General features: G+C 40.7%; 1 protein-coding gene across 1 annotated transcript; it reads left to right on the top strand.

Moving 5' to 3' along the window:
• Positions 1-5,961: 5,961 nt before the first annotated feature.
• OSGIN2 (oxidative stress induced growth inhibitor family member 2) lies at positions 5,962-22,182 on the top strand. Its single transcript, XM_050892334.1, has 6 exons — positions 5,962-6,029; positions 9,147-9,301; positions 14,123-14,259; positions 16,255-16,446; positions 17,067-17,158; positions 20,351-22,182. Exons 1-6 carry the CDS (start codon positions 5,986-5,988, stop codon positions 21,396-21,398), a joined length of 1,668 nt encoding a protein of 555 aa, XP_050748291.1. The 5' UTR covers positions 5,962-5,985; the 3' UTR covers positions 21,399-22,182.
• Positions 22,183-22,957: the final 775 nt, after the last annotated feature.

Genomic DNA, 22,957 nt, shown 5'->3' with positions numbered 1-22,957 from the left:
CACTAGCGAACTGTAGAACTGCAAAAGGAAACAGAACTTCCAGACTAATTATATTTCCAAAAATACCATTTGCATATTTTATCTACCATGTATTCATTATAATGAGAGAGGAGGTAACAATTTTGCTCAGAGAGAAAATCCTCTAAATAAAACTTCATATTCATTCAAGGCTGTAGCTAGTTAAATGTATGCACCATTAAAGACACAGCAGAACACAATCTTTACTTCCTTTGACACTTACTCTTACTTGTATTACTTTACCATGGATAATTTTGTACGCTAACATCAGAGCAGTTCACAAATCCAAAGTTAAATACAAACCGTACAAAAGATTCACTTGTTCTACTGCTGAAACAGTTGCCTCAGGGATTAAATTGATTAAGCTTACCAAACAGGTCTAGTATATGCCATAGGATATGTCCTCACCCAGACCTTTCTATACACTTACTCTTGCAAACAAATCTATGGCAATTTTGAATATATGCCTTTTGCCTTATTCAGGAATGTATCATAAACTTTATTTCATGCCTTGCAACATGCTGACTTCCACATATTTGTTGGAACCACCAAATTCTCCAGTTCCCAGAGTCTGTAACTTCTGGCGCTACCACCTCTCACGAGTCTTTCAAGCACTGGAAGCTGCTTGCTCCTTTACATTCACGTTTCTGGCACCTAGCCCCTCCCAGTCTCACTTAATGGTGACTAGATCCCGGTTAGCTATTCTCTCCCAGCAATATCACCCTTCAAACACACTTGAGGTGTACTTCCCATTGTGGCAGAACAACAAAAACCTTTGAGTGCTCAAAGATGATAAAGAATATCCAGCTTTCCGTGATAATTAGTGCAGAGTCTGACTGTGGGTGATCTGACAGGCTGGAGTGGACCTGCTCCTCCCCACCCCACTCCATACAACTGCAGCCAGCTCCTTCCATGCATTTCAGCAGTGGCCATGAGAAGGCAAGAGGTGCCATTTGGTCAAGCGCAAAAGGAGACTGACAAAGTTGTACCATCTGTAATTGGAAAATCTGGAGTTATCTTCACCATGAAGTGCTCTCTCTGCATTTTTGTTCATCCTTCTCTCTAGGTATTTGTAATCAGAATGTTTTTTATAACTTAACAGATTTTTACAAATGTCTATACTAGCAGGCTTTCATGCCAGTGTTCATACCTTTAAATGCCTCAGGAAACTGATGTCCCGACACTCCCTGACAGTCAAGCAACTCCAAGAAGGTTCAGCATCACTCCTTCTATTTCTTCTAAAGTCAGGTAGCACAAACTCCCAATTACCTTGCCACTATGTAATGCCTATTTAGAATTATCTTCCTCTACCTTGCAAAAGACAATCACAATTGATTTGTTTCCACCAATAAACAGAAGAACACATTAACTGCTCCCATGGAGGGCTGGATCTATAAACTCTTATCCTAAATGTCTAGAAGACTGACACCATCAGCAGACTCCAGGCGGTTAATCCCTTCCATGTGCACCGTTTTCCAGAGATCATTTATGCCTCTACCCATCTGTCACGTCGTGATCTTTCAGGCTCTCTCCAATCTGATTTTATCCATTTGTTGAAGCAGTCCAGTGCAGTGCTAAGAAACACAAGTTCCTTCCACGTGCTAATGATGTTATCATAGTTACGCAGTTTACCACTGGCTGGGAGTTTTTACCTTGCATCAGCAGAATTTTTCTCCTATCCTATCATCACAGAATACTACATAGACCCCTCTTGAGATATTCAGGCAAATCGCTCTCTGAAGTGCAAAAGGCCCGTAAAGACTGTCCTGTCAATCCTTCTATACTATTAAGATAATTCTTTGACATAGAAATTGCTGCATCTTTATTCTGCAAGCAAGTATTATTTCATTACCACTTTGAAACACCTGAAGAGAACCACTGAAAAGAATTTTATTTAACAAGTGTTGAAAAGATCCCAGGAGCTGACAGACCTGCTCCTTTAAGCTTATTCCATAAGCATCTTTTCTTTGTCCCTCTTGCAAGTATCTTGACTTTTTGGCAGCTTCTGTTACATCTGCAACAGAATTTCTTGACTGAGATTCCCGCGTCTTTATCGTTCTTTTTCCTTGGCCAGGCAGAAAGTTGTTTTGTAGCTAGATTTCCTAGTGGCCATCTTGCTTAACAGTTTTGAGAGTAAATAACCTCCAGCCTTCCTAATCTTTCCTGGCCTTTCTTCAGCACCTCATACTTCAGGAGGAGTGCCACGGGCTTGTGGCAAACTTTCTGTTTGCTCATCTCAGGAAAAGTTTCACTACACTGTCGCTTGCCGGGCCTTGCAGTTCATACATCTTTCAGTGTCATTTAATGTTACAGGGAACGGTTTGTTATTGACGAGACATCTGTCCTGGGTAAGCTCCAGTACTGAGATACCACATTATTTATCCAGAGAGAGTTGGTCATATTCCTGTAGTGACATTTGAGGCCTTGCAGGTCTGTTTTCTACTTAGTTTGTACTTTAATCTCACATTGCAGTGGGTGGAGGCATGGGAATCTTACCAAAATGTTGCAGTCATTTTCCTTGTTTCCTGTGCTGTATTACAACGTGCAGGTTGTATTCAGCGCACAGTTGTTGTCGTTCTTCAGTTACTCACTGACCATGCCGCTTCTACTGAGGAGGATGAAGCCCTTTTTTTCCATGTGTGTATGATGGCTTGAGACAACAGTCCCCTGCTCTGATGCTCCCATCTTATGTGTCCACAGGATTTTCAGGAATTCAGCAGTGTCAAGCTGGTATTAAACATACTTAGTTATCAGTCAGTTGATCAGGAGAAAGGTTATGCTACAAATGTTGTTAAAAATACCTTTGTGATTAACAAAAAGCTATCTGCTTAATATATTTTCCAACATCATTGGCTGAGATAATGATTTGCTGAATATTTGGGGAAGAAAAATTTTTTAAACTCAATTGATTTAAAAAAAAATATTTCTCGAACAAATGCACAACTTTATTACCTAAATTAGTATAATGAGTGTTAGCGAAAGAGAGGAGATTTAAATTAGCTAACTGGCTAGCATGATTTAAAATGTAAAGATTTGGAATATACCTAGCAGCCAATAACTGCCTGAATCTGTTAACAGAAATGAACAGAACAGGAAATATAAATCCTTTTAAAATGTGATTAGGCTTTATATATGGGAGGAAATGTTTGCTATGGCTTGGTGTGTTTTATTCTGTTCTCATTTGTTGCTTCATTAGTGTTAAATAACTAAGACAAAGGTACATCTGAAGAAAATATATTTTATCATGAGACATGGATTTGAAATAAATCCCAGCCAAAAAACTAAGACATTTGAAAAACCCAGGCTAACATGTAAAATTTCAAGGGAACATAAGATTTTATTTCTGGGAGAAGCATATAATTAATTATAACTCAGGCCATCTACGCAGAATACGATTTCCAGAGAAGCCCCATGAGTATTTGTTAGGTTTATAAAATACCTTTTTTCCAACCTACCTTCTTTGTATCATAAACTTAAGGTCCAGTATAACTTTTTCGATTTTAAAGCGTGCTGGGGAAAGACATGTCCTGATCATAGGTGTGGACACAAGCATGGTTGTTTTTCTTCTACTCAAGGTTATGTCCACAAAGATAAGGGCACAAACTAATAATAGTACCAGTATAGCTGAAGTTCTGTGTTATATTCTAGATAACCAGATTTGCTGATGGGAGGAAATAAAGGGGGTACTTAAAGCCTAATATGTCCTCAGTGTGTTGATTTTGAAGTCAATGTCATCTGACCCTGCCATCAAATAGCTAGTGAAACCTGGAAAACTTTTGCTTGGCTATAGGTAACTTCCCTGAAGCATGAGATCCTGCAGACCTGGAGTTTTCTATCTGGGAGGAGGCCGAGTCCTGACTATGAGCAAAATATTATGTGAAAAAACTTCAGATTGCCTTTCAGGTTGTGTTGTATTTTTCTGTAACTCGTTGTAAAGGAGAATACAATTTTAATAAAATGAGATGAATCATGTAGCATGAGTTATCTGGTCAACATACAAATGATTCATGTAGTTTCCTGAACTGAAGGCAGTATTTTGGGGGACACAGCAAGCTAAATGCAGCTTCAGGTTGTTAATTCTGGTCTAAAGATGTATTACACCCGGTGCTGGGTATACTTGAAGAACAACGTGTTTAACTGGATGTTTTGTCCCTTCTAAATAGAGATTTTATATCAATATTCTGTATTTCTTCAGCGGTACAACTCAGCTCCTGTGTCCTTTTGCCTGAAGTTTTTATAGAGCACATATCTAATAAATATAAAGCCATCCTTTCTAGTAGGAACCAGACCGATGCTATTAAACAGTAATTATTTGCTGACTACAGTCATGACAGTCTGTTGAACGAATAACCTAAAGGTGAACTGGACTGTCAGCTACCAACAGCCACTTCAGACACAGTAACTCTACAGCCTTGTAAGATCTTGTATTGTGGATTTATGGAACAGATTCACCAAGAAGACATTTCGAATGGTCAAGTTTAACTCTGTGTGAAAGGCTGTAATTGTTTAATAAATAGTCATAGATTTTATTAGCATTCTCCCTTATTGCTTAGCAGACTTTGAGAGAGAAAACCAGTGTAAGACATGGGTGTCTCAGCAGACTGACTACTATGAGCAGAGGCTGAAGAAGCTGGGACTGTTCAGCCTGTGGAAGAGAAGGGTCAGAGGGATCTTATCCATGTGCATGAATACCTGATGGGAGGGAACAAGGAAGACAGAGCCAGGCTCTTCTCAGTGGTTCCCTGGGACAGGATGAGAAGCAACGAGCATAAACTGAAATACAGGAAATTCTACTTGAACATAAGGAAACATGTTTTCATTGTGAGGGTGGTCAAACACCTGAGCAGGTTGCTCAGGGAGGTCATGAAGTCTCCATCCTTGGAGATATTCAAAACCCAACTGGCCGTGTTCCAGGACAGCCTGCTCTAGGTGGCCTTGCTTGAGCAAGGGGTTGGGCCAGATAACCTCCAGAGGTCCTGCCAACCTGAGCCACTCTGTGACTACGGAAAGACTAGGTAAGGGATGATTTCTCCAAATAAGCAGATCTGCAAAATATTTATGGTACGACACAATTTAAAGTAGCTAACAGAACATATATGAAGTATTGTTCCCAAATAGGTGACTATTTCGTCAAACGGTGCCTCAAAACTATCTAGCGTGATTCCTGTTTATTTCCTCATGCGCATTTGACACGTGAAACCTGACAGGGCACAGCAGGGAACTCCGGGCTGGGTGGAAGGCTCGGTGATTACCGCCATTGCCGTTGGTCTAATTCTGGTAGTGGTGTAATTCACCTCAGGAACCGGAGCCCCCGCTCTCCGCGCCGCCGGCCGAGGCGAGGCCGCAGGTGTGCCTCGGCGGGAAGGCGGCGCGGCCTGTGCGGGGAGGCCCCGCGAGGGAGGGGCGGCGGGCGGCTACGCGGGCCGCGGCGGGGAGCAGCCCTCGCCTTTCTCTGGGGTGGTTGTGTGCGGGGGGCCGTGGCGGCCCCGGGCGGCCTCTCCTACCGCCGCCCCCCTGGCCCCCGGCCCAAGGAGGTGTCTCCCCGCCGCTGCGCTGCCTTCCCGCTCATCCTTTCCCCCGCGCCGGTGCCAAACCGGGACTCCCCTCCCCTTCCCGCCTTCCCCGGGGGGAGGCGGTGCATCCCGCATCGTCCTGCGGGGAGCGGGCGCGGCGCTGCCCCCCGCCTCGGCGCACGGGGTCGCGGCGGGGCTGGGAGGAGGAAGCGGCACCCTCCCCTCCCGCTCCCGCCCGTCCCTCCCTCCCTCCCTCACCGTGCTGGCGGCGGCTCCTCCTCCCGCGTGTGACCCGCTGCCGCATGTGAGCGGGGAGGAGGGACGGCGCCGCGCGGGCCCCAGTGTGGCAGCGGCGGCGGCGACGACAGGAGGAGGAGCGGGAGCCGCGGCGCGGCGTCCCCCCGCAGCCTCATCGCTGGGCCCCGCTGGCGCCCCGAGCCCGCCGGCGCTCCCCATGCCCGTGTGGTGCTGCCGCTGCTCCTTGGCCGGTCACTTCAGGTGAGGCGGCGGGGGAGAGCGGCCGGTGGGTCAGGGCGGCTGCCTGCCGCCCCCTCCCCGGCGCGGGAGCCGGGCCGCCGGGGGAGCGGGGTGAGGGGGTCGGGGCGGGGAGGGGGGGGCGGTGCCGGGGATGATGGGGACACCGGCGGGCGGGGAGCGCAGCCGCGGCCGCCGCCCCGGTGCTGCGGCCTCCGCGGGGCTGCTGCGTGGTGGCGGGCGGCCGCGGCGCTGCCCGGCCCCGCACGCCCCCTCGGCTGCGCCGGCGGGCGGAGGCGCTTGGCGGGCGAAGCGCGGGGCCGGCGGTGAGGGGATGGAGGTGGCGCCCCGGGAAGGCGCGCTGTGACCTTGGGCAGCGCTGAAGCGCAGCCGGGGCTGGGAAGGAATCGACGCCTGCTGATGCTCGGTTTCGTTTCAGGGTTCGTAGCGCTGCACCGTCGGGGATGCCGGTCCTGACGGGCATCGCTCTTCCCGGTTCCTTAAAAACCCCCCAACAATCTGACACTGTTAAATTTGCTTCCCAAAGCGTCAACTTGAGACCAAATTTAAATTCCTTTTATATAACGAGTTTTCTGTTAACCGCCCACTACAGTCAGTTTACTTAATTTTTTTTTTTTGCTAAAAGTATGTAGGGAATTCTAGGATCTTTAAAAACTGCTACCTGAAAAAGGCACCTCTGATTTTAATAACTTGCAGCAAATTAAGACAGTTATTATGAAAGAATTATTATTTTCTTTTTCAAAGGGAGAAAAACGTTTATGTATATGCTGTGATTTTTCTCTTAATGGGTTTTTCACATTTAAAAATAAAAATAATTAACTGAAAAGCACTAAAAAGCAAAAAAAAAAAAGATGAACATGTTTAGAATCTAGGTGTTCGACAGAATGTAATTCTTGAGGTTATTTGGTATGACCAGCATAAGGTAAACTAAGCACTAGCTTTGGAACTGGCTCATCTTTGTGCCCATTTGCATCTCTGCAGGACTAGAGCAATAGATATTTTTACCAAATCCCCACCATTGCAAAGCTGTCTACCATGAGTTTTTATCAAGGGAAAAACTTCTGGTACTGAGTGGCTTTCAGTGTTGTTCAGAGGGTAGGAAGGTGGTGGCCCCTAAGTTAAGATCTTACTGAGTTCTGGTATGATGTTCTTGCAAAGGAAGAACATGTTCCTGACAACAGTCCTTCACCTGCTTCATGTGCACAATAGCTGAGAAACTGCGTGTTGCATGCGGATGTTTCTATGCAAAATTAGATTCTGTGCTAAACCAGTTGGGTAGTTTGTGATATGCTATCGAAGCTGCACAGGAGCAACATTTTTATTGTTATAGATTCTTTTGTAGCCTACAGCACTGTGCATATATCCCATAAAAGAGGTTTTGAAATGTTTCTTTTCATTTTTATCTTCCGTCTAGCACAGCAAGTATGTTAAAACCACACTAAAACATTCATGCTCCCTTTAAACCTGTCCTTTGCAAAGCATAGGGTAGTATTGCCTTAGTTAACTTTGAGCAAAGGCTGGAAAATAATATAGTCTACCTGTGCCTATCTAAAAGCAGAGGTGAAAAAAGCAGTATGATAGTTAGATATCCTCTCTCTGCCTTCTACTCGTCTTCATCTAACTCATGCTGTTTGTATGTTACATGTCTCCAGGATCACAAAGAGCTAATGCGCAGCTGTAAGCAAACAGTAAGCACGTAATTTGCAAACTTTTTTTGTTGTAGTGCAGGGAATGCAGATGTCAAGTATTTGCTTTCTGAAACAAATACAACCTTAGAATAGCTTTCCACCCTTTTTAACAAGGAAATAACCATCAGAGAGATGTATTACAGTGTGTGCTAGTCCTGTTATTACTGTACAGCTCTGTCTGTCATTTACCTCAGACTCCTCTGTTGAGGAAAGGCTTTTGAAAGACGTAGCAGAACCTTCAGTGCTGTGGGAGTTGAGGTGGCGCGTAGCATACGTGGCTTCTTGAAGGCTGTGGGAATGGGATCAGTGTCTTACACTTTTGGTCCTGTGTAGAAAATAATTCCTGAAATACTGGAATGGCTTTAAGATATGCAGATTCTTAGGAAATAAATAAGAGTACTTTTATTTATTAAGTTAATAATTAAAACTGTGTTTGTAAAGAGAAAAATGTTTAGATCAGTTGATTGGGGTATTTTTAATTAGAAAGTTAAGTCTTTATTTTGAAGACTTAATAAAATAACTGCCAATAACAGACTATTTTTAATTTGCCCCTGCCTTTCTAGCTAAACTGATAGCGCATGCTTCTTCAATGACCTGGAAAGGCTTCAGAAAGGGCTCCTAAATAATTAAACAGCAAACAATATAAACCAAGTTTTCGTAGTCTAGAAGCACCTTTAGATGGTGAAGAATTATGAGAGGACCCTAAGTAGATGTTGCAGAGAAAGAACTGACAAATCTAGGAAAATGACTAGGAGTGAAAGCAGTCTGCTGCACAGTAGCTGACCTGACTGCATGGCAATTCCTTTTATAAAAAGTTTTCTTTTAACAGTGGTAAAATGGGCTGTGTGTAGGGCTTACAGGGATCACACTTCTCTCCATCTTCACACCACTGCCAGCTTTAACCAGCCTTACCTCTACGTGAACAGAAATTTGTTGAGGCGAAGTCCTCTGTGCTGCTCAGCAGGTAGGAAGGGATGTGAACGGCTGCTGTTGTACCTTAGCTGCTCCTTCAGCCTTTGGCTGGCTTTAATGTTGCTAATTGGCTAGGCAGCGTGTCTCTCTCCTCTTTTGGTAAGGATAATGAGGAGTGAGTTCTGCTGTGTGTGGGATCAAAATTATGCTTGTTGGTTATACTTTGGCTTTGTATAAACTGAAATTAGAAATCTGCATCTCTACAGAGCCATCTGTGCCTTTTTGTTATCCTTCTGTAGACTTTCTAGGAGAAAGTGGACTTTTTAAAAATCTTCTGTTAGAAAAGCTGTGCTGAAGAGTAAAATTTTGTAGATTGGATGAAGCATACCTGTTTTGGTCTCGGTTTTGCAAATTCCATAGCTCTTAAAGCATCAAAAGCAGCTTTATTTTTGAAGAGGCTGTTCTGACGACAGTTCAACTGTTTCATTTTAGTTTTCTCCCATCTCTCCTTCTTAATTAGAAGTTACAGTGGCCCTGAAACTGAAGGACAGCTTTTGAATTCCTTCGTCCAGTATTTTGGTGATAGCCTTGGGAGGAAGATTAAAAGAATGCCTTTAATTGAAGAAACTGTTCTGCCTGGGGACTCCCTCCTTACTCTGCCTGTAGTAATAATAGGTGAGTGTTTTCACTTTTTTAAGATTCTCTGTGACTGCCATTGCCTTTATAGACCTGCTGCATGAAGTCATTTATCATCAAACTAATGCTTAGCATTCTTACAGTGAAGATGTTTATTAAAGTAATACAGTTGTTATGATTAACGACAGTACCATAAAGTTATGTTAAGCGACTTGCTATTGGAGTATATGTGAATTCAAATTGTGCTTTGACAAAATGAGCTGCGTTATTTGGCAGCAGATACGTGAGTCTTAATGGAAGAACTGTTTTGATTCTAGTGGTGATCACATAGGGTTTGATTAATGTGATGTGTCTACTTCAGGTTGCATGGAGGTTGTTGGTGGTGCACCAGTAGAAATTTGTGGGGTCAGATGGGACAGTGAAAAGCATGATGTAAAATGTGTGCTGTGTGTTGGTTAGATGCTAACCTCTCTCATTAATTGCCTTTTTCTTTGTTGCATCCATCACTAATGTCTGAATATTGTCCCATCTTTTCCAAAATGAATCCAAGTCAATTCGACCAGTTTAAAACAATAAATTGTAGTCTTAATTAAATAGTTAAAGGTTTGTACTTGTAAATCTTTCTGAATGACAGGATAGCAGAGGGAGCAGGCTCCTTAGGTACACAACTTAATTGAGAGTGCCAGGATGATTTGTATTGGGCCAAGGTTTTTCAGCAACAGCTGGTCACCAGCTCCTTACCGCCATGACTTGATGAGGGGATAAAGAAAAGATCTGGAGTAAAGGAGGTTTTCAATAATCTAGTCCAAAGCTGTTGGGACTACGGCAAACCAACAGCTTTAACTGTACCTGCAAACAAGCAGAGATTCCAGAGAATGATGTTTCAACGTAATGTGCTCACAGTAAATCTCCACAACTTTGAAAGATTGGTGTTTGTACAGTGCCTGTTCTCAAAGCTCTCTTCATGATAGCTTAAAATAGTGCTCGTGTAATAGACTTACGTGGATGTGACAGACATGAATCACTTGCTGAGTTCTGCATCATAGTTGGAGAGCAACAGTTTCCTGGCATTTTGTCAACCTTAGTATAGGTTTGCCATATGGTTAATGACTCAGTTTTCACTGTTTAGTTTTGCAAATATGCATTATGCAAATACCTGTGCTCAGTACTTATTTTGTCTAGAGCGCCTTTCTATGTGCTGACACCAAACACAGCTGCCTTGACTAGTTCTCCTTGAAAAACAAATACGTTGCCCAAATGCTTTTTCACAGGTACGTTTGAGACACTTCACAACCTGATCTTCTCCATTGGCAGCCTATTATCACTAATTCATTGGCTGTCTGAAGAGCCTTAAAAGAGATCTAAAATGATTTAGTAGTGTAGTAGAAGAATACAAAAATAGTTGTCATCCCCCCCCCACGTACACACACTGTCTAGTGGTTTAATCTTCTCCATGTGATTCCTGTATAGCTGGAGTTAAACATACTTTTAGCTTCCTAGTGCCACCATCTTCTCATTGCGCTATTTTCTTAATCAGAAAGAAAAAGATGGCACATGAGTAAGCAGTTAACTTAATGACGGAGCAATAACTTATATTCCCCTTTCTTTAACTTCACCATCCCCTTTTTCTGTGTATGATGCCCAATTTAAGATTTGATTCTAAGCTTGTACTGCATATTGTACTGCAGTTCTGCATAGAGTACTAAGCTGCTGTGGTAATATTAAGCAACTTCGGTGCTGTACCTGTCTTCAAGAAATTGGGAAGAAGCAGATACATTCCATTTGAATGAGTTGGGATTGAAGAATTTCATGCTTGACCTCTAAGTCTAGAGCATGTTCTGCACTAAACACTTTCATCTTCTGCACTAGTTTTGACCATTACTGTGTAAACACAGTGTTTTAAATTTTCATCCAAATAACAAGGCTGTTATGATGTTTGAAGTTGATTATTTGCTTTAAATTTAGATGCATAATGTAAAGCTGATTGTACTGTTGTTTACTGTTGGTCAGGAGAAGCTTCTGCTGCTATTCAAACAAAATATTTACTGCTCCTTAAATGAACAGGGCCATGGGGTTTGGGGGTATATTGATTGTATATCTAAGTTTGTATAATAGTAATAGCTCTCTGTTATTGGAGGCATTGTGTGTAAATAAAGAGCAAACTCCTCAGGTATAAATTTCTCATTTCAAAAAGCTCCCCCCCCGCCCCTGATTTTCTGAGAAAATCACAGCAAGTCTAATTGCAGACCTTGCAGCTGAACTTTCATCTTGTGTGTTCTTGAGAGCATATCTACAAGGGAATTTCTTTCCCTTGGACTCAATCTGCTCAAAGAATAGGAACTGGGTTTGGATCGGCTCTCTGGATGGTCCCAGGGGAGTGGCTAGGGAGCTCAGTGACAGTAATTCACCTTAATGTAATCCCATCCTCAGTAATTTTCTTGGCCCTTGCCAGCCTTTGTTTTGGCAACTTTTGTAATCTATTTGGTTCTTTTCAGTCTTACCCAGTAGGAATGATCTTTAGCACGGCATCCTTGGATATGGCACATGTTTTTCTCTTTCCATTGTGAACTAGCTTCCTTTACAACCCAGCAGGAAAAAAAAAATCTAGCTATGCACTTGTAAAAAGAAACAAAATTCTTTACTGTACACAAGATGTAATTCTAAAAATAGTTAAGAATTTACTCAGTCATGGGAATGCTTGTGAACTACAGGTATGATTAGAGTGTTTTCACAACTTCATATGATATTGTTATGGATGGTTTCAGTGTATTCCTACGGTTCTCTCTCACATCCATCTCATGTGGCAAGTGGGTGACAGGAGGGGCTTGCATCTGTTTTAAGCTTTAAATTCCTGGACTGAAGCATACCTGGCTATCTCATGCTGATCTCTTTGTGGGAGGGTAGAACTGTGTGAGAGTAAGGAAGAACATTTTCACTGTCTGAAGGACTCTTTACGGTCTTTTTTGTAAATGGCAAAATAGGAATCGAAGTGGTTTGGGAAATAATATAGGCAGGATGACCAATATTTAAACCTTTCGTTACAGACTTTTGATTTAACTGTCTTGAAGATCCCAATGATGGAAATCCATGGCTTTCCTAGACCGTCTTTTTCCAGTGCTTTATGGTCCTTACAGTACACAGGCACTCTGATGCCTTTATTTTTGCCTCCATATTTGGGTGTAAAAACTAAATTGTTTGGTAGGAGCCATTGGGCAGACTCACATACTTATTTGGGTTCTAGGCCTTTGGAGAAAACATCCTTATTGAAGATTTCTTATAATGTAGTAGTCTCAGCCTTTGAAGAACTCCTCTGTAGTGAGCCTACATGATTTTCTTATAGCCCATGGCTGTGACCGGTCTATGCACACAGCATTGTAATAAAGTATGGGATATACTGCTACTGGGGACCAGAGTGATGAGTGTAGCCTGGCGGAGGAGGAAAAAGAGATCCAGTGTATGAAGAGACTGGGAATGAACAGGGTCTCAGCAAACTGATGGGGGATTTAGGGACTGGGAAATCAGAAAAGGGAGAAGAGACAGGCATTGGAGAAGTGGAATTGTTAACAGGTGATGGAAATAGTGTGTGTGAAGGTGATGGGGAACAGGAAACAATGGGTGAACTCTTGAGATCAAGAGTTGAAACAGTAGGAAGCAAGAGCTAACATCCGAACAATGAGTGCTATATAAAAACATGAATAAATTAGTAACATTATCTTTAGCCTAGAATTTGAATAGTGTGTGGTAAATACCATGTGTGCCACTCTAGATGGAAAACAAAGACGAACTACTGAATAGTGCCTCATTAGGAGAACACTGTGCTTTTCATTCAGTTAATGAGGAAGAGCAGCTATAGAAATAACAGTACGTAGTCACATGTTTAAATTCTGTATCATAGCACATACTTTTCTGACTTTAGCTTTCCCTAGCTTTCGATATCTGACTTTGCAACATGAACATTACTTCTGTATTTGCATGTTATAAATATGGTCCCTGGCTTTCGATATCTGACTTTGCAACATGAATATTACTTCTGTATTTGCATGTTATAATTATGGTCCCCTAGTTTGTTTAACACTAGTCAAATAAATAGAAATAATTACCTTATGGTAACATTTTGGTCTCATCCATTTCACACCTTTAATAACATTTTGAAAATAGGTTAGTCTATTAAAATTGCAATAATGCATATATATGAATTATAAAATGCTACAAAAAGGATATAGAAAGATGTTTGAGTTTATATTGTTGCTGAACAATGAATGTAGTCTTACATGAGTTTCTTGTACTTCACCACTTATCTACTGTATCTGTCTTCACTCAGCTTTTACGTTGCTGTTGTGCCGTGTCTGTAACTTCTCATGTGACTTGCAGTCTTCAGCTTTCTTCTTGTCTCTTTTTTCCTTTTATTTTATGGGCAGACCTGAAGAGCATATGCTCTAGAGTTTCTGTTCTGTGTTTTACAGTACCCAGTGTAAATGGGAATGCAAAGTTGTAAGATGGCAATACTGTTCAGATATCACTGTGATTGACAGGCAGACCAGATCTTATCCATTGGACCATTTTCACACAAGAATAGTGAATTTGACATACTACATTATGAAACTCCTTTATATGCATTTTGTTTCATGGTGTAAACAGTCATACATATGTTTCTTGTTATCTGAAAAAGATTTTGCTCAGTTTATTTGGAACAAGTTCCTATGGTAGGCTTTATTTTACTGTGAAGTTTATAAGCTGCTTTGAATCAGGACAGTATCGCATTATACTACTTTAGTATGATTTTGTTGCTGCTTATTTAGTGACTTACAAACTGTAGATTATTGACATTTTTACTAAAGCAGTAACTTCTTTCTTTAATAGGAAATGGACCTTCGGGAATTTGTCTTTCTTACCTGCTGTCTGGATACAGGCCATATTTATCTCCTGAAGCTATACACCCAAACCCCATTCTGCATACGAAATTAGAAGAAGCTCGACATCTTTCCATTGTTGATCAAGTAAGCTTTGGTTGCCATCTTGTCTAGCTCTTTTCCTACTGCCAGCTGGATTGTGAAACAGTAGGCTTTCTTTAATGATCCTGTTTAAAATGCTTTTGCAACTTACGTAAGTAGTGCCATAGACAAGAAAAGGCTTAATAGTCTCACCCCAGAAAGAATTAGACCACAGTAAATCTCAGTAACTGTGTGGCCTCAAACAAGTAGCTTTATCTCTTGGCCTCTGTTTTTCCTACCTGTAAAATAAAGAGCAGTATATACCTTCTTCAGTGGCTTGTAACAAATTATATGTAGGGCACTTCAGATGAAAAGCAATGCATTTTAAGAACTGCTTATCCAAAACAATTCTGCAGATTGCATTGTGAAGAACCAGCCTACTTACCTAATCGTATTTCTAATGCATTAATAAGTTATTTTGTTATTCTGTTAATTTAAATAGAATCGACTCCTGACCATTAGATCCAGTCCTGGGGCGTGTGGTGGTTTTTGTGGTTCTTGAAGGCTTTTTGTTTGTGGTGTTTTTTGGTTTTACAATCTGCCCTTTGTTGTGTTCTTACTACTTGCCAAAAGTGTCTAAAGCATCACTTGGTCAGTGAGTAGCTGATGCAGGAATTCCAGCTTTCATGTCCTAGGATGTTTGGGCACTATCATCAAAGAACACATGCTGCTAACATACTTCAAGTACACATACTTCAAGTTAAAATCTTCCTAAATAGTACAATTCTCATTAAGACTTTGTTTTAGTAACATTAGGGATATAGATCCTCTATAAACACAAACCACTTTTCCTTTCTGAACAGTATGCATCCTTCAGTGTTTGTATTGCACTCACAATTGCTCAGGCTGTATTTGTTATCCTTGTATACATCCAATTTTTCTGTCTGATTTGATTAGTTAAATCTTCTCCATTATTTTTCTCCCCACTTGTCCATTTGTTTGCCATGTTACCATTGTTTTCTACTCACCTCACTATACTCCTGATGGATTACTCACAATGCTATCACTAACTCTATTGCCTGTGTGACTAATTTATTTGAAATACGAACATGCATATGTGTTTGTAGTGGGGAAGTAGGGGTTGTTTGGCTTTGGGTTTTTTTTTTTTGTTTTAGTGCTGTGCTGTTTGTATGTAATGTTGATATTAAGTCTCAAGGTTTATTTTTTTTGCAGGAGAGTGAGTTGCCTAAGCTTTTGGCTACAGGTGTTTCATGTACTTCATCCTCCCCCGACCCCCTGATATTTTCCCAATTTAGGAAGCCAAACTGTCCTCTCTTTGTCAGCAAAAATTGGCCTTACAGCCAATTCTTCCTTGAAATCTCTGTTCTCTCTTCAAATATTTGCTATTGCATGGTGAAATTTTTAGAACATGGCTGGTTAATAGATGCTAAAATGTGAACGTTTTACAAAGTTATAGAAACTGTTCTCAACATTAACTGCTTTGTAAAATAAGCCTAGTTTTAATTAAATTTAAAAAATAATACTTAATACCTCCATTATTTAAAAATATAATAAAGTTAGTGTTGGAACTACCTAGGAGCTGTCAAAAGAGCTTTTTCTACTTGATCATTAAAACTTAATGTTTTTGGATTCCAATTCTGCTTTATCAAAATGGGGGTCCTAGAAATACTAGCAATTCTTTGTTAGAAGCAGTCCGCTATCTGTAAATATAAATGTTACTAAGTTGCTCTGATCTCTGAATATTTGTCCCTATATTTCTTTTTCTACAATGAATTTCAAATACTGACCTGCCCTGGTATTACTGTGTTATTAACATGTAATTTTTAAATGAGTGAAATGTATTATTCAGCATTATAGAAGAACTGAATCATGGCAGTTATTTCTAAAAAGTGTTTTGACTGAATCTCTATATTAAATAGTTATCTCTACTTAAAATGCAACTTGAACTGTGTTTTCTCTTGAAATTCAACTTCTGTACATCAGAATAGCATGAAGAACAGTAAAAGTTGCATGAACATAGCACTTCTTGTCATACTTTAGGATCTGGAGTACCTGTCTGAAGGCCTCGAAGGACGCTCTTCAAACCCAGTTGCAGTGCTTTTCGATACGTTGCTTCATCCTGATGCTGACTTTGGGTATGACTACCCGCCGGTTTTGCACTGGAAGCTAGAACAACATAATTATATTCCCCATATAGTGCTTGGTAAAGGACCACCTGGTGGGGCTTGGCATGTGAGTAAGAATTTTGTATCTCTTCTAGGGTAACTTGAGAATTTTGTGGTTTGGGTTTTTTCTTACTAAGACTGTTTTAGATAGTAATGGCAACTGCAGTTTCAACTGCTCAATTACCAAAGCCCAAATATGTTGGGGAGATGAGAAAGGAAGGAAAAAGTTGCCCTTCATTTGGGGATTTGTGACCATGACTGCTGTCTTACGTGTTCTTTTATTAGTTTAAATTTAATGAATTATAATGAAGAGTATTTTCTATGACTTTTTTCTCGTCTGCATTGTTTCCAGGTGCTTTTATACAAAATCTTAATGTGTTCATATGCTGTCGGTTTCACATTTTTTTCTTCCTGTTTTGTATTTGAAGTAACTTGCTTTTAGTTTCCCTTTCACTTGTTCTCTCTTCACCTTCTGCTTTATTAGATCATGTAGTTGCTCATTGAAATAGTATCTAACTGTAACAGGAAAACAGTCCATCAACACTTCATGTAATGACCTGGCATTATGTTATGTTCTGGTATTTTATTGCTCTAAATGAGTACAAGGAGAAGAACTTCACTGTGTTTTACATAAATGTATCCATTTGAAATGTATCTGGGCATGCATCTTGTTTTTTTTCTCCATAGTCCATGGAAGGCTCTATGCTAACAATCAGTTTTGGAGACTGGATGGAATTGCCTGGCCTCACCTTTAAGGAGTGGGCAGCTAGCAAACGCAGGTAAAGGTATTGCATAATGTATTTGGGAAACCTAGTTGCTATAAGAATCCAGATAACATTATTTTAAGAACTGGAAAACATTCAAACTTCATTGTTCACAGGAGGGCTTCTTGTTTTGTTTATTAAATTGCCTGATGGCACTGGAAGTGATTCTGCTGTGTGTACTCTGATGGAGAAAAATGGACAATGGTTGGCCAGAGTAATTGCTTTGAGTGCATCGAAAGCGTACATACTAGCAGTGGTGTGTTTTTAGCAACATTTCACAAAGAAGCACTGTTACTGTAAGCAGTTTTGATCAGAGTTGAGGGAAGATTGAGGGAGGAATTTAAAATCTGTGGAAGTATTGGAAGTTCCTCTTTCAACGTGGATGCAACTTAAGTTGCTGTGCACACTAGCTTTCTTGTAATTCAGGAAGCTGTATATTTCAGTATTTGCTTTTACAGGCAAAGCTGCAGCATCTGAAATGTTGCTATCTATGAATTTTAATTTTAAGAGCACAATTCAGTATTTCCCAATGTTATTTTCTAGTAGTTTCTTTCTTGGAAAAAATTCAGAGAAGAAAAATTACTGTCTTGTACAAGCTCACTGTTTTTACTTCAGTTATACAATTAGTTCATAAAGGTCTGTCTCAGCAAATGAACCTAGGAACACTCTAAATAAGCTTTTTCTAAAATTTTAATTTTCCTGACTTTGTTTTAGCAAAATTAAAGGAAGTTGTTCTTGTACCATGTACGGCAAAAGAAGAAGTAGAATTACTTGGGCATGTGTCTTTAAGGGCAGACTGTTACTCATTTCAGGACAACACTTATAGTGAAGAAACTGTACCTTTGTTCTTTAATCGCTTTCTTAGATAACCACAGTAATCTTGCCTCCTTATTAACTGAAATCCCATAAGCTGCTTATTATCTGAAGCTAATTTGTTTATTTTATAGTTTTCAACAATACTAAAAACAGAAATGCTGACCTATTATACTACAATTAAACAAACGTATTTAAAAGTATTGATGATAACGAAAACTTCTAGTCATGTAAAATAGTTTTCTAAGTTTCATCGTAACAGGTGTCACACTGTCACATTATCCTCTTCAATAAATATCTCATCAGGCTTTTCAGAGTAGTAACCTCAACATTTAAACGTGCATATGCTATTATCTTGTTAATCTACGAGAATGAGTAGCCTGATTTCTTGTAGATGTGCTTTTAAGCATAATTTGGTGGCAATCCTGATGTTCACTGCTGTTTCTTTTGCCTTCTTCCTAGAGCTTACTTCTAAAGAAGCAGCAAAATTCATGCACGTGTTCAAAATAAATACATCTTCAGCATATTTTTTTATAAATGAGAATGCAATAAACATGAGAAAAGCATAGATGTAATACCAGGGTTGCAGTGCAAAAATGTTATTTATTGGACACTTGGACATCATAATCCTGTTTACATAGTTGCATTAAGGTTCTGTGTCATACTTGCTTTGTTCATTCCTGTGATATGGAAATACTTAATTTGATACTTGCTGAACTTACCTTTACCCAAGGGAGAGGTCTTTTGCAAAGTATAATGAAGAATACTTGACTCAAGTAACATATCGAACCTAGAGTTTCAAAATTAGCACTTAACAATTACTATGTGTGGTGGGTTGACCCTGGCTGGATGCCAGGTGCTCACCAAAGCTGCTCTATCACTCCCCTGGGGAGGGGAGTCCCCTTCCCTCGGCTGGACAGGGGAAAGAAAATACAACAAAAGGCTCATGGGTCAAGATAAGGACAGGGAGATCACTCAGCAATTACCATCATGGGCAAAACAGACTCGACTTGGGGAAAAAAAATAATTTATTACTAGTCAAATCAGAGTAGAGTAATGAGAAATAAAACCAAACCTTAAAAACACCTTCCTCCCACCCCTCCCTTCTTCCCAGGCTTAACTTTACTCCTGATTTCTCTACCTTCTCCCTCCCCAAGCAGCGCAGGGGGACGGGGAATGGGGGTTGTGGTCAGTTCATCACACGTTGTCTCTGCCACTCCTTCCTCCTCAGGGGGAGGACTCCTCACACTCTTCCCCTGCTCCAGCGTGGGGTCCCTCCCACGGGAGACAGTCTTCCATGAACTTCTCCAACATGAGTCCTTCCCATGGGCTGCAGTTCTTCACGAACTGCTCCAGCATGGGTCCCTTCCATGGGGTGCAGTCCTTCAGGAACAGACTGCTCCAGCGTGGGTCCCCCGCAGGGTCACAAGTCCTGCCAGCAAACCTGCTCCAGCGTGGGCTTCTCTCTTCGTGGGTCCACAGGTCCTGCCAGGAGCCTGCTCCAGCATGGGGTTCCCACAGGGTCACAGCCTCCTTTGGGCATCCACCTGCTCCAGTGTGGGGTCCTCCACGGGCTGCAGGTGGATATCTGCTCCACCATGGACCTCCATGGGCTGCAGGGGGACAGCCTGCCTCACCATGGTCTTCACCACGGGCTGCAGGGGAATCTCTGCTCTGGCGCCTGGAGCACCTCCTCCCCCTCCTTCTTCCCTGACCTTGGTGTCTGCAGAGTTGTTTCTTTCACATCTTCTCACTCCTCTCTCCAGCTGCAATTGCTACTCCCCGTAACTTCTTTTCCCCTTCTTAAATATGTTATCCCAGAGGCGCTACCACCATTGCTGATGGGCTTGGCCTTGGCCAGCGGCAGGTCTGACTTGCAGCCAGCTGGCATTGGCTCTGTTGGACATGGGGGGAAGCTTCTAGCAGCTCCTCACAGAAGCAACCCCTATAGTCCCCCCGCTACCAAAACCTTGCCACACAAACCCAATACACTATTGACATTTAATTACTTACATCCTAAGTAAGTGTATTCTCACAGAGTACAAGTACAGTAGCCAGTATTGTATTGTTGACAGTCATGATGCTAAACTGGCTTTGTAAAACACTTCCATACAGACCTACTGTGATACTGCAGAGTTTTGTTATGCTTAATTTGTTAATCAGCATAGCACTTTACATTGTAAAGATTTACAGCTATTAAAAAAAAAGTTAGTTTGGTATATCAGGAATCAAGAGAACAAATAAATTGAACGCATTTAAAGATACTGAACTCTGTCGGTTACACTGAGCAGATTCAATCCTCTTAAATTTGACTGTCCTGTGGCATGTCATATATGATATTCAAATTACCGATAAGGTCTAAATATTAACTGGAACCATTCAATTTTGTTTCAGAAATATAAAGAGTGATCGAGTAATGCCAGAGGAAATAGCTTGTTATTATAAACACTATGTTAAAGTCATGGGCCTCCAAAAGAATTTCAGAGACAACGTTTACATAACATCAGTATCCAGGCTTTACCGAGGAAAGGATGATGAAAATAGAAGTCAACTAAATGAAGATATTTCAACACAGCATTTGGAAATGGAAGATGGACAGAAATCACTGATTAAGAGAAACTGGGAAGTCAGAGGTTATCAGCGAGCAACAGATGGTTCTCATGTGCCCTTCTGCCTGTTTGCTGAGAATGTGGCTCTTGCCACAGGAACCTTTGATTCTCCTGGCCGACTACAAGTTGAAGGAGAAGACTTTCCTTTTGTGCTTCATTCCATGTCTGACTTCGGAGCTGCTATCAGCAAAGGAAAGTTACGTGGGAAGGCAGACCCTGTGTTAATTGTGGGTGCTGGACTTACAGCAGCTGATGCAGTACTGTGTGCCTACAACAACAACATCCCAGTAATCCATGTGTTTCGTAGAAGAGTTACCGATACAAGTCTAATTTTCAAACAGTTACCTAAAAAACTTTACCCTGAATACCATAAGGTCTATCATATGATGTGTACTCAGTCCCATACTGTGGACTCTAATCTACATTCTGCTTACACTAGTTTCCCTGAACACAATGTACTTTCCTTCAAGCCTGAAATGAAATGTGTTCTTCAGAATGCCTCCGGACTGAAGAAAATTTTGAAGTTTTCTGTAGCCTTAGTTCTGATAGGTTCCCACCCAAATCTTTTCTTTCTAAAGGACCAAGGACATAGCATAGGTCATCACTCTAATCAGCCCATCACATGCAAGGGGAATCCTATAGAGATTGATCCATACACTTACGAATGCACTAAAGAAGCTAACCTCTTTGCTTTAGGTCCTCTGGTGGGAGACAATTTTGTACGGTTTTTAAAAGGAGGTGCATTGGGCATTGCACGATGCTTGGCAATAAGACAAAAGAAGAAACATGAATTGATTGAAAGTGGGGATGGAGGAGGTGATGGGGTACCATAAATGAAACATTAGAAACTTTCACATGCAGAATTACAGACGTAGTCTAACAGAACACTCACTGACAGCGAAAGTTGATAGCAGTCACATTTCTGTTGTATACAAGTAACCTGCGCTTGTATTGCTTGGTAAAGGATGCTGATACTACAATACTTCACCTTTTCAAAATACAAAAAATTGATCTGCTATTACAACTGATCTCTACTCAACTGGAATTACTTCCAGATAAACAGAAAATGAGACTAACTTGCATTGACCTGCCTGTCATCTCTTGCTCAGCTACAAGAGCAGACTTCCTCTGGGAAAAGCAATGCCTACCAGAGTGGCTTTACATTGTAGTGTCAAATGTGACAAAATATTCTTACCATGAAATTAAAATAACTTCTAAAAGCAGAAAGCTTGCTTAGTACAAAGTGATTCTTGGTCCCAAAGCAAATTTGGAGCCTTCTGCTTGAAACAAGGATTTTATTTATTTGCCATAGTAATACAGTAATACTTGGAATGAGCACTTAGTAAAATGGTTTTTACTATAAGAATTATTTCTGTAAGCAAGAAGTATTCCTTAACAGTTATAAATTATCCCATTTGATAATTGGAATAAAAGAATAAGCATTCCCATTTAATCTTTAACGCATGATTTGACGCAATCCATTAATGTTTTTTCACACTATGCCTAGAGTTGGGTGAGTGCAGAAAGACTAACATGAGATGTTCCCCTGCAGTGATATGTACATTTCTGAGAATATTCATTAACATAAACAATAAAGTACTGATGTAAGTGCTCTTACTACAGTGTCAATATAATGAATATCTAGCGTACTACTGAAAAATTAAGTACATAAGAAAACTCAAGGTTTTTTTGCTTCCTAGCTCAGGAAGACTGAATGGGATCAAATGACTGATGAAGGTGGGTGATAGATATTCTCATCTCCCATTTGACCAAGTATTGGTTATTTCTCTTTTTTTCTAGAGCAGCACATAACACTAAAACTATTTTAGCCTGCAATTTTTGAAACTTGAAAAAAGGTTCTCTCTCATAGCCAGCTAAAGAATAAACAAACCAAACCCAAAACAAACATGCCGTAGTTCCTATAAATCTTAAAGCTTGTTATGAAAGACAAAGACTTAACTTGTACCTACCTCCGAATTGAAGTTTCACCTTTCTGCTCCATAATGTAAGACCTAGATTTCATTTGCTAGGTTTTAGAGTAGTTAGTTTACCTAAACACACTCATGGGTTATTCACCGTAGTGCGGTAAGCAACAGCTAGTCAGAAAAGTTATCTTCCAGAACACTCAATAGACAAAAGTGCTTGGTTTTAACTGATTTATTACCAAACATTTTAATTCAGGTCCAATGTGATGGAATAGATGTTACTTAATTTAATTTTTTGTTTGGGGCTTTTTTGTGTTGAACAATGTCGTATTAGTTTAAGGTACTGTGTTTGCATGATTAAAATCTTCGTATTAGAACTTGAACAGATTTTTTAAAGGAAATTAGGCTTAGATTTTGTGAAACTGCTAGTGCTTGCTGGTTTCCCAGCGGTCTAACTTTCCTAAGTT

The sequence above is a fragment of the Gymnogyps californianus genome, chromosome 2 (assembly GCF_018139145.2).
Source record: "Gymnogyps californianus isolate 813 chromosome 2, ASM1813914v2, whole genome shotgun sequence".
Lineage (NCBI taxonomy): Eukaryota > Metazoa > Chordata > Aves > Accipitriformes > Cathartidae > Gymnogyps > Gymnogyps californianus.
This window is presented reverse-complemented; position numbering and strand designations above follow the sequence as displayed.

What these genes read in the sequence shown, in the direction of transcription:
- OSGIN2 (XM_050892334.1), top strand. Translation starts at nt 5,986, where the DNA reads ATGCCCGTGTGGTGCTGCCGCTGCTCCTTGGCCGGTCACTTCAG. An exon ending in CACCTGGTGGGGCTTGGCAT is followed by an intron (nt 16,447 to 17,066) that starts GTGAGTAAGAAT and finishes TTTTCTCCATAG; the next exon opens with TCCATGGAAGGCTCTATGCT. An exon ending in TGGGCAGCTAGCAAACGCAG is followed by an intron (nt 17,159 to 20,350) that starts GTAAAGGTATTG and finishes ATTTTGTTTCAG; the next exon opens with AAATATAAAGAGTGATCGAG.